Source organism: Caretta caretta, chromosome 9 (assembly GCF_965140235.1).
Source record: "Caretta caretta isolate rCarCar2 chromosome 9, rCarCar1.hap1, whole genome shotgun sequence".
NCBI classification, from domain to species: Eukaryota; Metazoa; Chordata; order Testudines; family Cheloniidae; genus Caretta; species Caretta caretta.
The window spans coordinates 54,917,889-54,935,653 of NC_134214.1; the positions used below are offsets into that span (position 1 = coordinate 54,917,889).

Sequence of the window (17,765 nt, forward strand, 5' to 3'; positions counted from 1 at the left end):
GATCACTTTCCTCTCCTCTAAGTGCTTCAGAACTGATTCCTTGAGGACCTGCTCCATGATTTTTCTAGGGACTGAGGTGAGACTGACTGGCCTGTAGTTCCCGGGATCCTCCTTCTTCCCTTTTTTAAAGATGGGCAATACATTAGCCTTTTTCCAGTCGTCTGGGACTTCCTGCGATCGCCATGAGTTTTCAAAGATAATGGCCAATGGCTCTGCAACCACATCCGCCAACTCCTTTAGCACTCTCGGATGCTATGCATCCGGCCCCATGGACTTGTGCACGTCCAGCTTTTCTAAATAGTCCCAAACCACCTCTTTCTCCACAGAGGCCTGGTCACCTCCTCCCCATGCTGTGCTGCCCAGTGCAGTAGTCTGGGAGCTGACCTTGTTCGTGAAGACAGAGGCAAAAAAAGCATTGAGTACATTAGCTTTTTCCACATCCTCTGTCACTAGGTTGCCTCCCTCATTCAGTAAGGGGTCCACACTTTCCTTGACTTTCTTCTTGTTGCCAACATACCTGAAGAAACCCTTCTTGTTACTTTTAACATCTCTTGCTAGCTGCAACTCCAGGTGTGATCTGGCCTTCCTGATTTCACTCCTGCATGCCCGAGTAATATTTTTATACTCATCCCTGGTCATTTGTCCAACCTTCCACTTCTTGTAAGCTTCTTTTTTGTGTTTAAGATCAGCAAGGATTTCGTTAAGCCAAGCTGGCTGCCTGCTATATTTACTATTCTTTCTACACATCGGGATGGTTTGCCCCTATAACATCAATAAGGATTCTTTAAAATACAGCCAGCTCTCCTGGACTCCTTTCCCCCTCATGTTATTCTCCCAGGGGATCTTACCCATCAGTTCCCTGAGGGAGCCAAGGTCTGCTTTTCTGAAGTCCAGGGTCCGAATTCTGCTGCTTTCCTTTCCTCCTAGTGTCAGGATCCTGAACTCGACCATCTCATGGTCACTGCCTCCCAGGTTCCCATCCAATTTTGCTTCCCCTACTAATTCTTCCCAGTTTGTGAGCAGCAGGTCAAGAAGAGTTCTGCCCCTAGTTGCTTCCTCCAGCACTTCCACCAGGAAATTGTCCCCTACATTTTCCAAAAACTTCCTGGATTGTGTGTGCACCGCTGTATTGCTCTCCCAGCAGATATCAGGGTGATTGAAGTCTCCCATGAGAACCAGGACGTGCGATCTAGTAGGTTCTGCGAGTTGCCGGAAGAAAGCCTTGTCCACCTCATCCCCCTGGTCCGGTGGTCCATAGCAGACTCCCACCACGACATCAACCTTGCTGCTCACACTTCTAAACTTAATCCAGAGACTCTCAGGTTTTTCTGCAGTTTCATATCGGAGCTCTGAGCAGTCATACTGCTCTCTTACATACAGTGCAACTCCCCCACCTTTTCTGCCCTGCCTGTCCTTCCTGAACAGCTTATATCTGTCCATGACAGTACTCCAGTCATGGGAGTTATCCCACCAAATCTCTGTTATTCTAATCACATCATAATTCCTTGACTTTGCCAGGACTTCCAGTTCTCCTTGCTTGTTTCCCAGGCTTTGTGCATTTGTGTATAGGCTCTTGAGATAACCCGCTGATCGCCCCTCTTTCTCAGTAGGAGGCAGGAGCCCTCCCCTCTCACACGCTCCTGGTCATGCTTCCTCCTGGTATCCCACTTCCCCACTTACCTCAGGGCTTTGGTCTCCTTCCCCCGGTAAACCTAGTTTAAAGCCCTCCTCACTAGGTTAGCCAGCCTCCTCGCGAAGATGTTCTTCCCGCTCTTCGTTAGGTGGAGCCCGTCTCTGCCTAGCACTCCTCCTTCTTGGAACACCATCCCATGGTCAAAGAATCCAAAGCCTTCTCTCCGACACCACCTGCATAGCCATTCGTTGACTTCCATGATTCGACAGTCTCGACCCCGGCCTTTTCCTTCCTGACTAATCTAATTGCCTTCTATGACGAGATAACTGGTTCTGTGGATGAAGGGAAAGCAGTCGACGTGGTGTTCCTTGACTTTAGCAAAGCTTTTGACAGGGTCTCCCACAGTATTCTTGTCAGCAAGTTAAAGAAGTATGGGCTGGATGAATGCACTATAAGGTGGGTAGAAAATTGGCAAGATTGTTGGGCTCAACGGGTAGTGATCAACGGCTCGATGTCTAGTTGGCAGCCAGTACAAGTGGAGTGCCCCAAGGGTCGGTCTGGGGGCTGGTTTTGTTCAATATCTTCATTAATGATCTGGAGGATGGTGTGGATTGCACCCTCAGCAAGTTTGCAGACGACACTAAACTGGGAGGAGTGGTAGATACCCTGGAGGGTAGGGATAGGATACAGAGGGACCTAGACAAATTGGAGGATTGGGCCAAAAGAAATCTGATGAGGTTCAACAAGGACAAGTGCAGAGTCCTGCACTTAGGACGGAAGAATCCAATGCACCGCTACAGACTAGGGACCGAATGGCTAGGCAGCAGTTCTGCAGAAAAGGACCTAGGGGTTACAGTGGACGAGAAGCTGGATATGAGTCAGCAGTGTGCCCTTGTTGCCAAGAAGGCCAATGGCATTTTGGGATGTATAAGTGGGGGCACTGCCAGCAGATCGAGGGACGTGATCATTCCCCTCTATTCGACATTGGTGAGGCCTCATCTGGAGTTCTGTGTCCAATTTTGGGCCCCACACTACAAGAAGGATGTGGAAAAATTGGAGAGAGTCCAGCAGAGGGCAACAAAAATGATTAGGGGACTGGAACACATGAGTTATGAGGAGAGGCTGAGGGAACTGGGATTGTTTAGTCTACAGAAGAGAAGAATGAGGGGAGATTTGATAGCTGCTTTCAACTACCTGAAAGGTGGTTCCAAAGAATCATAGAATCAGAGAATATCAGGGTTGGAAGGGACCTCAGGAGGTCATCTAGTCTAACCCCCTGCTCAAAGCAGGACCAATCCCCAATTAAATCATCCCAGCCAGGGCTTTGTCAAGCCTGACCTTAAAAACTTCTAGGGAAGGAGATTCTACCACCTCCCTAGGTAACGCATTCCAATGTTTCACCACCCTCCTAGTGAAAAAGTTTTTCCTAATATCCAACCTAAAAAAGGATATAGAGGATGGATCTAGACTAAGGATAAAGAGGATGGATCTAGACTATTCTCAGTGGTAGTGGATGACAGGACAAGCAGTAATGGTCTCAAGTTGCAGTGGGGGAGATTTAGCTTGGATATTAGGAAAAACTTTTTCACTAGGAGGGTGGTGAAACACTGGAATGCGTTACCTAGGGAGGTGGTGGAATCTCCTTCCTTAGAAGTTTTTAAGGTCAGGCTTGACAAAGCCCTGGCTGGGATGATTTAATTGGGGATCGGTCCTGCTTTGAGCAGGGGGTTGGACTAGATGACCTCCTGAGGTCCCATCCAACTCGGATATTCTATGATTCTATGAAAACAGAAAAGAATGTGTTTTAAGGGAACTGCTGCTCTCTGTCAGTAACAAAGTTAACCCAAATATAGATACTTCAGCAAAAAACCCAAAAGCTCCTTCTTAGTTTATGATTACACTTGCAAGAATGTCACTGATCACACAATCACAGCACATGTGCACTTAATTCTCACCATCTCATAGGTCTGCATGGCTAGCTGCACTTTGTCATCACTGTACTCCTTACATTTACAATAAGCGTTCTGAATCTTCTGGAGGTACTCCACACGCTGCTCTGGCAACAAGTGCTTCACTGTTGAAATGTACTCTGCTGCAAGGCTGTCAATTTCTGCTTTCTTGTCTGAAAAGAAAACAGACAGTACAATTACATGAGAATTAATTTCATGAATGAAATACTTTCTAGCTAGTGATGGTACTTACCTTATGATCCCAATTACCATAGTGCCTGAACCCCTTCAAAAACTAATGTATCTTTTTTAGAAAATCACAAAAAGGATTCACCCTACCCAGATCTGATACTGCACTCAGCAGTTTTCACCAGTGCCATTCCACTGACCTCAGTGGAGCTACTCTTGATTTACACTGGTGTGAGATCAGAACTGAATTCACTGACTCCAGTTCATGGGTTTCAACATTTCTTCAGCTTTATTCTGAGTGTGAGAATTTTTTCACTTCTGTGCTACCATCTCCCTTTCCTTCCAGTGCCATTTCAACAGAAGGGAAACCCATTTGGCAATAACAGACACATACTGTTTGAAAGCTCAGATCCAAAAATTAAACATGAATCTCTGACAAGATATGCAACATTCTACTACTTTGCCATCAGGTTACACATACTTTCCCTCCTCTGTTATGATGATATCCATGTGGTGTTCACGTCAGTTTTATAGGGTATAATATATATGGACAGACACTAGAGAAGCTACTTATGTGTGACCTCCAAAAGTATAAATGCTGCCACCTGAATCTATCACAAAATAAAATGTTGTAGAATAAAGATTAAGAAAGACTCTCCACCTATATGTAGTGAGGCATTGCTACTGGAACAATTTGATATTAAACATGGCTATAACTGGTTAAAAAAAATCGAAGTCCATTGGTTGGATTTATTGACTAGAGCTTGGAAAGAAGGAGAGTATAAGTTCTCACATTTACTATGTGAGTACATTAGCACTTGTACCTTTACAGCATGGGTAAATCTTGTCTTCAAAGACAAAGCTTTGCTGTTCCATACTTCATAGTCATGCCAAGCCGCAGTGGGATTGTTATGACCCTTCAGACGAAGGATCTCTATTCTGACTGCTTACTGGAATACCTTAGCATACCTTCTGTTCTCTGATCCAGTTCACGCATCAGCTGGAAGTTCCTTCGCAAATCACAGGGCAGGTTTTCAATACCTGAAACAAAAAGGCACAGAGATTGCAGTCCCTCCTCCCCTCCATCAAAGCACGAATCGTCATCTCTGATACAGAACATTGATCAAATGCCCACCATGTATAACAAAAAAAGAGTTACATCCACCACCTAGTGATATACAGTTAAGAAGATAACTAGCCACAATTATGACAATAACCGTACATGTTCACTGAAACACAGAAGTTTCTATGGAACTTGCTGTGCTCTCAAGAATCTAAGATTTTGGTTAAAATAAACATAAATAAAATGAAGATTCTAACCCTTCCTACTACAAAGAAAGCCTTGACAATGTGAAGGCCCTGATCCTGCAATGAGTAATACATGCATAACTTTACACACCATGAATAGTCGCACTGAAATCAACAGAGCTACGTATAGTGCACAAAATTAAGCATGTGAGTAAATCTCTGCAGGATTGGGGACAGTGGTTATAATCAGTAACATGTCTATTTCATTTCAGTCTTTTTGGCATAAGATTACATAGACACAAGAAAAGTGGGCACTCCCCCATGCATCAAGGATAGTAATGCCATGATTCAGGTTGCCTCAATTTTTGGCTAGCCAACTTGTGAAAATTTAGGCCCAATTTTAAGAGATGGTGAGCATTCAAAGCTTCCATTGACTTAACTGGAGAAAATGGGGGGTGTTCAGCACTTCTGAAAGTCAAGTCCAAGGTGGGTACTTAAAGACAGAGATAACCAAAATCATAGGCCACTTTTGAAAATGTTCAAATGGATTACATTTCTACTACTAGTAAATCCTAAAATTCAACTGGATAAGTGGAACTGCAATCTGAAATTGCCATCTGGGTTGGGAAACATAACTCTTGCTCAATCTTGAGACCCTAAGACTTTGAAGCAGCCAAGAATTTGACTATACTTTTGTCTGTCCAGGGAAGGGTGGCGAGAAGGTGAGCTCCATTTGTGTCTCCATATTCTTCATAGAAACATTGTTATGGTATGAATATGGCATAACTAAGATATGTTTTTTGCAAGATGGGTCACGTGAGGTATCATTGGAAAGGTTATGATTTACCGAATGTGTTTATCCAAATAGTATGCATGTATCATTTCTGTATCTAAAGTTAGGAATATTGTCTATGTAACAATTACAACTGTGTGGGTATGTGCTTGGGAAACATCCACCAGACAGTAAGCAATCAGCCTTAATGGGCCATTAGGGAAAGACAATGAGTCTTCAAAGATGTGGCTCTCCTATCTTTGGGGGAGTTCCTTCCTGTGGACATTGCAAATAAATCAGGTTTCATGGTTGCTTTGACACTACAAGGTCAGGTGATATTGTCACCTGGTACGAAGTACCACCTTGACACTGCTGGTACTTTTCCACTGGAGACAAAGGCTTCCCGCCTTATGTAAATTCTATTTAAGGCAGGGGAGTAAGGCAAACAGGACTATTCTCCAATGCCTTCCTGCCCAAGAAGAAAGACTGCTTAAGGTACCTGAAGGTTTCAGAGGAACAGCCGTGTTAGTCTGTATTCGCAAAAAGAAAAGGAGTACTTGTGGCACCTTAGAGACTAACCAATTTATTTGAGCATGAGCTTTCGTGAGCTACAGCTCAAGAGACAAAGGAGCCGAGCTGAGAGAAAGGGAAGGGCTGAGTCCAGATTAAGGCTATGTCTACACTGGCAATTAAACAACAAAACTTTTGTCTCTCAGAGGTGTTAAATCCTCCCCCCTGAAAGACTAAAGTTTTGTCCCGACAAGTGCCAGTGTGAACAGCACGTGGTCGGCAGCAACGCAAACGCCGCTCATTGGGGGTGTAAATTCTGTCAGGAGAGCAGACAAACAGTAGTGTCACGGCTGTAGCGACACAGCCATGTCGCTAAAAGCTGTGTAGTGTAGTCTACTAGACAGGAGTCTAGTCTGTAAAAAGAAACAACTGGAACTCTAAGCTACAGAAACTCTGCAACGTGCCTAAAACAATATTTAGAGTGCGAAATTACATTTTGTAATCTGTGTCTTGAGTGTATTAAACTGAGTTTGCATGTTTTATTTTATTTGCTCAGTAATCTGCTTTGTTCTTTTTGCTATTCCTCATAATCACTTAAAATTTACCTTTTGTAGTTAATAAACTTATTTCTTGTTTATACCATAGCCCAGTTTGTGCAATTCATATCAGGGGCAGGGGGAGTGAAAAGCTGTGCCTATCTCTTTCCACATTGAGGTAGAGGGCGATTTTTATGAGCTTGTGCTGTGCAGATTTTTCTATACAGTGCAAGACAATATTATTTTGGGTTTACTCCCCAAAGGGGGTATGTACGAGTCCTGGGTGAATCCCTAAGCTGATTCCTCCCACACAGAGCTCAGTGTCTCTGTGTCCATTTGCAGCTGGGTGTGTACCTACCTGAGTGTGTGTGTGCCAGAGAAGGCTTGAGGGCCTGGCACAGCTAGGATAGGATGAGGAAATCCAGGCTGGTGGAACAATGGGACCCCAGCACATCAGGTGGCATCCTGGATGGGGGGGCTAACCCGTCACACCACTCATTTGCAAACTTTTCCGAATGGGAGGGATTCTGCTACATGATATGCAGCTAACCTCATGAACAGTATGTGGGGCATGACACACCTACATTATTATTTGATACACGAGGTACATACAGTGTTAATTTCAGGCCACAAGATTGCATTGTGCATCTGCAATTCCTCCATGCTGATATATAATCTCAAATAAGGAACCTCTAGTCCCCTGCTGTGTAGTTTACAATGATCAGATCCAAAGGCCACTGACTAGACTTTGACCCCACATGCACAATTTATTAATAATACTGATAAGCACCAGTTAACCAGTGACTCATGTTGATATGAAAAAAGGAAACTTTTTGCTTTTCTATTAAAATATTTAAAGTGACAAAGAAAATTAAATGCAAAAAGTTAACATTGCACTGCTATGGTTACACAGAGAATTCTCAGAAGTAAGGAATAGTGAGCACAAAGATGGTGCTCCTACGCTGCATTTCATATAATGCCATTTGTGATTATGTGATCAGACTGTCACAGACAATGATGACCAGAGGGCATGGGATTTAAGTGAGGAATACTATGTAAGTCTATAATTAGAGGTGGCATTGTAATTCACATTTGTGGCGGCAGACTCATGGCTGCACGCGCAGCACCAACTTCCTATTCCAACTTTCCCAATGCTCTGCACAGTCCCTGGGACCAGGAAATTTCCATTCTTCTTCAAGATGTGTGTCCCTATGGGTGCTCCACTATAGCTGTATGTGTGCCCCTGCACCTCTAATCAGAGATTTTTGGTAGCAGTGTCCCGTTGAGCCCGCGCATGTGCCCTCTCTCCCTCGTGGTCTGCCTCAAGGCTATTTAACACTGCATGGACAAACCCCCCTCACTTCCTTCTCTACCACCTTTGGCCTCAGACAGAATGAGCAGTTGTCCCTTCTCTATCTGTGTCATTAGCAGGGCTGGCTTCAGGCACCAGTGAAGGAAGCAGGTGCCTGAGGCAGCCACTAGAAAGGGGCGGCACTCCGTCCGTCATCAGGGCGGCATGTCCGGGTCTTCGGTGGCAATCTGGGGACAGGAGCTGGGAGCTGAAGTTAAAACTCCTCCCTATGGAAAAAACACTTCAGTCTGCAGGGGACTCCGGTGGGTGCTGACCCTGGATCATCCCCAGAGCCTTTACTCCCTTTCAAAAGGGGTCCAGTTGTGAAGAGGAGAAGAAGAGAGAGAGAAAAAAAGCCACCAGCAGACTCCCCCTGGAAAGGCTCATAAAAAGAGCTCCTCCAAGCAACTAGAAAATCATAGAATCATAGAATATCAGAGTTGGAAGGGACCTCTGGAGGCCATCTAGTCCAACACCCTGCCCAGAGCAGGACCAATCCCCAACTAAATCATCCCAGCCAGGGCTTTATCAAGCCTGACCTTAAAAACTTCTAAGGAAGGAGATTCTACCACCTCCCTAGGTAACGCATTCCAGTGTTTCACCACCGTCCTAGTGAAAAAGTTTTTCCTAATATCCAACCTAAATCTCCCCCACTGCAACTTGAGACCATTACTGCTTGTCCTGTCATCTGCTATCACTGAGAATAGTCTAGATCCATTCTCTTTGGATCCACCTGTCAGATAGTTAAAAGCAGCTATCAAATCGCCCCTCATTCTTCTCTTCCGTAGACTAAACAATCCCAGTTTCCTCAGCTTCTCCTCATAAGTCATGTGTTCCAGACCCCTAATAATTTTTGTTGCCCTTCGCTGGACTCTCTCCAATTTCTCCACATCCTTCTTGTAGTGTGGGGCCCAAAACTGGACACAGTATTCCAGATGAGGCCTCACCAATGTCGAATAGAGTGGAACGATCACGTCCCTCGATCTGCTGGCAATGCCCCTACTTATACACCCCAAAATGCCACTGGCCTTCTTGGCAACAAGGGCACACTGTCGACTCATATCCAGCTTCTTGTCCACTGTCACCCCTAGGTCCTTCTCTGCAGAACTGCTGCCTAGCCATTTGATCCCTAGTCTGTAGCGGTGCATTGGATTCTTCTGTCCTAAGTGCAGGACTCTGCACTTGTCCTTGTTGAACCTCATCAGATTTCTTTTGGCCCAATCCTCCAATTTGTCTAGGTCCCTCTGTAACCTATCCCTACCCTCCAGCGTATCTACCACTCCTCCCAGTTTAGTGTCATCCGCAAACTTGCTGAGGGTGCAATCCACACCATCCTCCAGATCATTAATGAAGATATTGAACAAAACCGGCCCCCAGACCGACCCTTGGGGCATTCCGCTAGATACCAGCTGCCAACTAGACATGGAGCCATTGATCACTACCCGTTGAGCCCGACAATCTAGCCAACTTTCTACCCACCTTGTAGTGCATCCATCCAGCCCATACTTCTTTAACTTGCTGACAAGAATATTGTGGGAGACCGTGTCAAAAGCTTTGCTAAAGTCAAGGAATAACAAGTCCACTGCTTTCCCTTCATCCACAGAACCAGTTATCTCATCATAGAAGGCAATTAGATTAGTCAGGAATGGCTTTCCTTTGGTGAATCCATGCTGACTGTTCCTGATCACTTTCCTCTCCTCTAAGTGCTTCAGAATTGATTCCTTGAGGACCTGCTCCATGATTTTTCTAGGGACTGAGGTGAGGCTGACTGGCCTATAGTTCCCAGGATCCTCCTCCTTCCCTTTTTTAAAGATTGACACTACATTAGCCTTTTTCCAGTCTTCCGGGACTTCTCCCAATCGCCATGAGTTTTCAAAGATAATGGCCAATGGCTCTGCAATCACATCCGCCAATTCCTTTAGCACTCTCGGATGCAATGCATCCAGCCCCATGGACTTGTGCACGTCCAGCTTTTCTAAATAGTCCCGAACCACTTCTTTCTCCACAGAGGGCTGGTCACCTCCTCCCCATGCTGTGTTGCCCAGTGCAGTAGTCTGGGAGCTGACCTTGTTCATGAAGACAGAGCCAAAAAAAGCACTGAGTACATTAGCTTTTTCCACATCCTCTGTCACTAGGTTGTCTCCCTCATTCAGTAGGGGGCCCACACTTTCCTTGGCTTTCTTCTTGTTGCCAACATACCTGAAGAAACCCTTCTTGTTACTGGCCAGCCAGAGGGGTTCCCCAGTGCGGCCATCTTGGCACCGATCCAAACACATGGGTTCCGAGCAGCTGGCCAGCCAGTAGGACTCCCCAGAGCAGCCACCTCAGTAGGACGACACCAGCAGCTCTGAAGCACAGCTGTAAGCTCTGCTGCCACACCCTAGCTCTGAAGCAGGCACCCGAGAAGGGGTCTCCTGCTGTGAGCTCTGTCCTACTGTGAGCTCTGCTGCAGGCAGCACTGAGGGGCTTCCACAGTTAGGCTCTCATGCAACTGTACGGACCCCTAAGGAGAGGAGACAATTACCATACCATCTCTAAAAGAGCGGCACAGAGAAATCCTTTGGTACCAGGTGCAACAGAACTCCCATCTAGGAAGTGTTCTGCACCTTCCCAACCATCGATACTGACAACATACTACAGACACTCCTCTGTGGTACCACGTGAGCCCATGGTAACACATGTGCTCTGGTACTCTGGAGACCTGTGGCCTAAGTACCCAGAGAAAGACAATTACCGTACCATCTCTAAAACAGTGGCACCAACAAACTTTCAGGCCATGTGTGCAAAAAATTTCTTCTGTGATGCCGCCAAAGCAAAAAAAAAAAAAAAAAAAAAAGCCGCCGCCAATGCCGGAGTTTTGCCATGTGTGCGGGGTTTAAGATCTGTGTGTGCACACACACGCGCACAGCTTAGAGGGAACAGTGCTGGGCACAACAAAACTCTCATTTAGGGAGTGCTCTGCCCAACTATCGGTACTGACAACGTACCACAGACACTCTTCTGTGGTACCAAATGAACCCATGGTACTGCATGAGCTCTGGTACCCTGGAGACCTGATGGTTGGGGAAGAACCACAAACCCCATTACTTGGTACCATGCAGGGCCGGCTCTAGGCACCAGCAAAACAAGCAGGTGCTTGGGGCGGCACATTTCTAGGGGCAGCATTCTGGCGCCAGCCCAGCTCGCCTCCGCTCCACCTCCACCTGCTCCCCTGAGCGCGCCGCCACCGCTCCGCTTCTCCCCCTCCCTCCCAGGCTTGCCACGTGAAACACATATTTCACGGGCAGCAAGCCTGGGAGGGAGGGAGGAGAAGCCAAGCGGCGGAGCGCTCGGGGGAGGCAGCGGTGGTGGAGAGGAGGTGAGCTGGGGCAGGGAGCGGTTCCTCTACCCCTCCCCATTACTTCCTGTGCTTCCCCCCACCCTCACTCACCTCCGCTCCACCTGCTCCCCTGAACGCGCTGCCTCTCCCTCCCCTGAGAGGGAGGCGGGAGAAGCGGAGCAGGTGGAATGGAGGTGAGCTAGGGCAGAGGGGTTGCGGGGGGAGCCACAGGAAGCAATGGGGGGGGAAATGCGGCACGCCCTGGGTAGGAGGTGGGGCTGCGGATTTGGGGAAGGGGTTGGGAATGGGTGGAGTTGGGGTGGAGCCAGGGGCGGGGGGAGGGCACAGAAAGAAAGTGGGGGTGGCCAAAAATTTTTTTGCTTGAGGCAGCAAAAATCCTAGAGCTGGCCCTGGTACCAGAACCCCGATATCGAGCACATCCCGGCACCCAGAATCGCTCTTGGCACTGGGCTGTATACTGCTAATACCCCAGTCAGCATCACCCTTACCCACTGAAGAATCTGGCACTAGCCAGGAGGAGATCATTTCCCTGGCCCTCATTGTGGCCCACTGTCACACTACAAGGGTCCTCCCCAATTCCATCAAGCCAACCTACAATCGCGGTACGGGCCCCCTGAGGTAAGCCCACCGCCCATGCCTGCCTTCCTCCCTCACCCCCCACAAGGCCATACTGTAATTGTTGTGTGACGTACACACACATGTCGAACCCATCCCCAGTGTCTCTCAGGGAGAGTCCACCAGATGGTTTGCTACAGCCTGGCTGTCTAGAGCACCTGAGTCAGTGCAGGAGGAAGCTTTTTCAGAACAGGAAAAAGAACCTGAAGAGGAAGCTACCCCTCCAGCACACTTCTCCTCATCTCTCCCAGATGAGGCTGTGCTGCCCAGTCCTCATCACTAGGTAAGATTTTAAGAACTTTTTGGATCTTACCAACAGGGTGGCAGACGAGCTGCAGATTCCCCTATAGGAGGTGGCAGATACACATCACAAGTTGGTGGAAATTCTGCACACCACTTTCTCATCTAGAATTGTCCTCCTAATTAATGAGGCGATGCTAGATCCTACCAAATTCATCTGGCAGACACCAGTCTCCATCGCACCATCCAGCAACAGAGTGTAAAAAAAAAAAACAGACAAACAAACAAATAAAACAAAACAAACCCCTATATCTCTATGCAAAGAGGCAGACTTTGTTTTCAACATCCACAACCCAACTCCATCATAGCAGATGTGGTTAATGCACGAAGCAAGCAACATGATGCCAAGTCAACTCCATACGATCAGGCTTGGCAAGATGGCATATTCATCTGTTTAGAGTCATAAATTACCAAACTGTCATGGCCAAATACAATTTTATTAATTATGGGAAACCCAATGTGTTTCTGGAACATTACGGGAAACACAAAAGGAACAGATTCAGACCGTTCTTAGAGATGGTCAGTTAATAGCCAGACTGGTCCGAGAGACAGCACTGGATGTAGCTGTTAGAGCTGCCCGCCCAGTCTCCATGACAGTGGTACTGAGGTGGGTTCGGTTGTTGGGTTTTTTTGGGCTACACCTCTCTAGATTGCCCAAAGAGCTACAGACTTCCAGTTCGAAGGGCCAAACTCTTTGTGGAGAAGACAGATTTTCTCTCCATATCCCAAAGGATTCTCAGAGCACGTTACACTCCTTAGGAATCTACACTGTGGGACAGAAGAGAAGATATACCTCTCAACCACACCACAAGTCACAATCTTCTCAATACCCACCATCTCAGTGCTGTTATGAGCCACAGTGTAAGAGGACCAGGGCTCAAACTGGGAACGGTCTGCACCCCATCACGTGACCTCTCAAACTGCCTCTTATAAGCACTTTTGATGAGCTGGTCGAGGGCCTGAACGATACCTTACAGCATCAGCGGCCATCTATACACCTGTCAAGGCACTCAGAAGTCACCTTGCCCTACTTCACAGCAGTTAGGACCAGCTCTAAAGCAAGGAGATTGATTTCTAGCCCTGAACCTACAGGGTGCCTACTTCCATATCTCAAGACAACCATCATACAGGAGATTTCCTACTGCTTACGTTTGGGACAGGATCATTTTCAGTACAGACTGCTCCACACAGGGTATTCTCCAAGGTTCTCTTCATTGTAGCAGAATACTAACCCTGGTACAGTGACTAGACTTTATCAGGACCAACCTTGATGCAGTACAAGCGAGAGCGTTCCTCTCGCTATTCACATTCACCACCCTGGGACACGTCTCCTTAATATGCTGGAGAGATCACCTACACAACCTCAAGGTTCAGGACAAATGGCCTTCCACAAAAATGACCTTCCATATCACTCTTTTGGGGCTAAGTCCTGTCAGGAGTACCTGTGCACACTTTCTGCCTTTCATTAAAAACAACACACAAAGGTCATGATGGACTTAACGTGACCTGTTTCAGAGTAACAGCCGTGTTAGTCTGTATTCGCAAAAAGAAAAGGAGTACTTGTGGCACCTTAGAGACTAACCAATTTATTTGAGCATGAGCTTTCGTGAGCTACAGCTCACTTCATCGGATGCATACCGTGGAAACTGCAGCAGACTTTATATACACACAGAGAATATGAAACAATACCTCCTCCCACCCCACTGTCCTGCTGGTAATAGCTTATCTAAAGTGATCATCAGGTTGGGCCATTTCCAGCACAAATCCAGGTTTTCTCACCCTCCGCCCCCCCACACACAAACTCACTCTCCTGCTGGTAATAGCCCATCCAAAGTGACAACTCTTTACACAATGTACATGATAATCAAGTTGGGCCATTTCCTGCACAAATCCAGGTTCTCTCACCCCCTCACCCCCCTCCCAAAAACCACACACACAAACTCACTATCCTGCTGGTAATAGCTCATCCAAAGTGACCACTCTCCCTAAAATGTGCATGATAATCAAGGTGGGCCATTTCCAGCACAAATCCAGGTTTTCTCACACCCCGCCCCCACCCCCATACACACACAAACTCACTCTCCTGCTGGTAATAGCTCATCCAAACTGACCACTCTCCAAGTTTAAATCCAAGTTAAACCAGAACATCTGGGGGGGGGGGGGGTAGGAAAAAACAAGGGGAAATAGGCTACCTTGCATAATGACTTAGCCACTCCCAGTCTCTATTTAAGCCTAAATTAATAGTATCCAATTTGCAAATGAATTCCCATTCAGCAGTTTCTCGCTGGAGTCTGGATTTGAAGTTTTTTTGTTTTAAGATAGCGACCTTCATGTCTGTGATTGCGTGACCAGAGAGACTGAAGTGTTCTCCGACTGGTTTATGAATGTTATAATTCTTGACATCTGATTTGTGACCATTTATTCTTTTACGTAGAGACTGTCCAGTTTGACCAATGTAAATGGCAGAGGGGCATTGCTGGCACATGATGGCATATATCACATTGGTGGATGTGCAGGTGAACGAGCCTCTGATAGTGTGGCTGATGTTATTAGGCCCTGTGATGGTGTCCCCTGAATAGATATGTGGGCACAATTGGCAACGGGCTTTGTTGCAAGGATAAGTTCCTGGGTTAGTGGTTCTGTTGTGTGGTATGTGGTTGTTGGTGAGTATTTGCTTCAGGTTGCGGGGCTGTCTGTAGGCAAGGACTGGCCTGTCTCCCAAGATTTGTGAGAGTGTTGGGTCATCCTTTAGGATAGGTTGTAGACAACTAAAACCCCTCCAACGCATTATTAAGGATCTACAACCTATCCTAAAGGATGACCCAACACTCTGGGTCTTCAGCAACCCATAAAATTATCTAAATAATAATTATTATAAAAAATATATATATACCTCCAAAGGCCCTCCATGATCCAAGCTGCCACTGGGGCCTGGGCCACAGCGTGGCAAAAAGCAAAAAAAAAAAAAAAGGTGCCTTGGCTGCAGTGCAAATAAACATTATAGGGCCACAGCAAAATACCTGGTGGGTGGCCCCAAGCCTCCCTGAAATCCCAGAGGAACAAAACCTATTCAACTTATTCATAAATGATCTGGAGAAAGGGGTAAACAGCGAGGTGGCAAAGTTTGCAGATGATACTAAACTGCTCAAGACAGTGAAGACCAAAGCAGACTGTGAAGAACTTCAAAAAGATCTCACAAAATTAAGTGATTGGGCAACAAAATGGCAAATGAAATTTAATGTGAATAAATGTAAAGTAATGCACATTGGAAAAAATAACCCCAACTATACATACAACATGATGGGGGCTAATTTAGCTATAACTAATCAGGAGAAAGATTTTGGAGTCATCGTGGATAGTTCTCTGAAGATGTCCATGCAGTGTGCAGCGTCAAAAAAGTCAAAAAAGCAAACGGGATGTTAGGAATCATTAAAAAAGGGATAGAGAATAAGAGGGAGACTATCTTATTGCCCTTATATAAATCCATGGCACGCCCACATCTTGAATACTGTGTACAGATGTGGTCCCCGCATCTCAGAAAAGATATACTGGTATTAGAAAAGGTTCAGAAAAGGGCAACTAAAATGATTAGGGGTTTGGAACGGGTCCCATATGAGGAGATATTAAAGAGGTTAGGACTTTTCAGCTTGGAAAAGAGGAGACTATGGGGAGTATGATAGAGGTGTATAAAATCATGAGTGGTGTGGAGAAAGTGAATAAGGAAAAGTTATTTACTTGTTCCCATAATATAAGAACTAGGGACCACCAAATGAAATTAATGGGTAGCAGGTTTAAAACAAATAAAAGGAAGTTCTTCTTCACTCAGCACACAGTCAACCTGTGGAACTCCTTGCCTGAGGAGGTTGTGAAAGCTAGGACTATAACAGGGTTTAAAAGAGAACTGGATAAATTCATGGAGGTTAAGTCCATTAATGGCTATTTAGCCAGGATGGGTAAGGAATGGTGTCCCTAGCCTCTGTTTGTCAGAGGGTGGAGATGGATGGCAGGAGAGAGATCACTTGATCATTACCTGTTAGGTTCACTCCCTCTGGGGCACCTGGCGTTGGACATTGTCGGTAGACAGGATACTGGGCTGGATGAACCTTTGGTCTGATCCAATATGGCCATTCTTATGTTCTCATTTTCCTCATGTGGTGGCCTGGAGCAGAATGGGAGGCCCTTTGGCAAGCAATAGCAATCCCTAATCCCTAAACACAATATTGTTGCCGTAACCTCCTAAACCAAGCAAACAATATCCATAACAAAAGCCAAAAAGGGCTGTCGCAAAACAACTAATAACTTTAAAAATTTATCATCCATGCCTCAGTTTCCCCAATAAATGCATTTGCAATGTTCTTTTCCTTTCCCTTTTTGCTTTGTTAACAAAACAAGGCAGTAATAGCAAAAGCCCAAAAACACCCTAAACAAAAGTGGTAAAACCACTCTTGCTGCTTCAGGCCAGCAAAATTCGTCAGAGCAAAACAGTGTATATTTGGTGGCGCATATCTATAAAAATCCTCGGTTTCCAACATTTTCCCTCTCTTTTGTTAATTTTACCACTGTCCAAAACTGGCCCTAATTAAAAAAAAAGGTCAGTTATCCATTGGCAGGGGGGCAATTGTGGCACATCATCCTGGGGGCAATTGTGGGCACTGTGTACTACCTGGGTATGTTCCCAGGGGCATCCCCCTGCCAAAAGCCCCAGGTCTCCTGGCCCTGCATATCCCCCTGCAATTAAATCCCAAATGGAATTACTCCAAAAGGGCTCCTTACCCCGCCAGACAACACCACATAAAACAACACTATGTCCCATCGCCGTCCAAACCCCCCCTCCCAAAAAGTTTATGTCCCCCTAAAAAAAATGGTCCCTACCTTTAAAAAAAAAAAATCTCCATCCATACTGCCAGCGCTTATGGTTTCACTAAAAAGAAAATCTAAAAACAATGGCTCAAGTAAACTATCCATGGAAGGGTACATAAAAAGGTTTTCAATGTCATAAAAAAGTTCAATATGCCATCTAAGTCAATGCTTCACATTAACAGCTAGCATCAAAACGTGGTTGCAATGTTGGTCCCCAAATGGTGTAGGGTTCAACCTAACCCCCACAGTTCCAAATATTGGTATATCACGTATATCACTCACTCATCCACACAAACATCCTGCCAGTGTGGAAAGGTAGATATTACATGCCCCAAACAATTTCCAGCATCCCTTTTAAATTGTAGCCTTCTCTGCTTAGCCCCTAGTCTTCAAAAAACAACTCTAAAAAAGCACCTCCACATCTCCCCCCACCAGTGGTGGTGGCAGATGTTACCGGCCACC

At 46.0% G+C, this 17,765-nt stretch overlaps 1 protein-coding gene across 2 annotated transcripts in view; it reads right to left on the minus strand.

Annotated features, from left to right (window-relative positions):
- ING5 (inhibitor of growth family member 5) overlaps positions 1-17,765 on the minus strand; it is a 55,151-nt gene that overhangs the window by 20,326 nt on the left and 17,060 nt on the right. For both annotated transcript variants that reach the window (XM_075132306.1, XM_048863580.2), the window contains exons 2-3: positions 4,741-4,812; positions 3,589-3,755 (exon numbers count right to left, since the gene is read on the minus strand). In XM_075132306.1, coding sequence (XP_074988407.1) covers positions 3,589-3,755; positions 4,741-4,812 — 239 coding nt within the window. The remainder of the gene's footprint in view (positions 1-3,588; positions 3,756-4,740; positions 4,813-17,765) is intronic.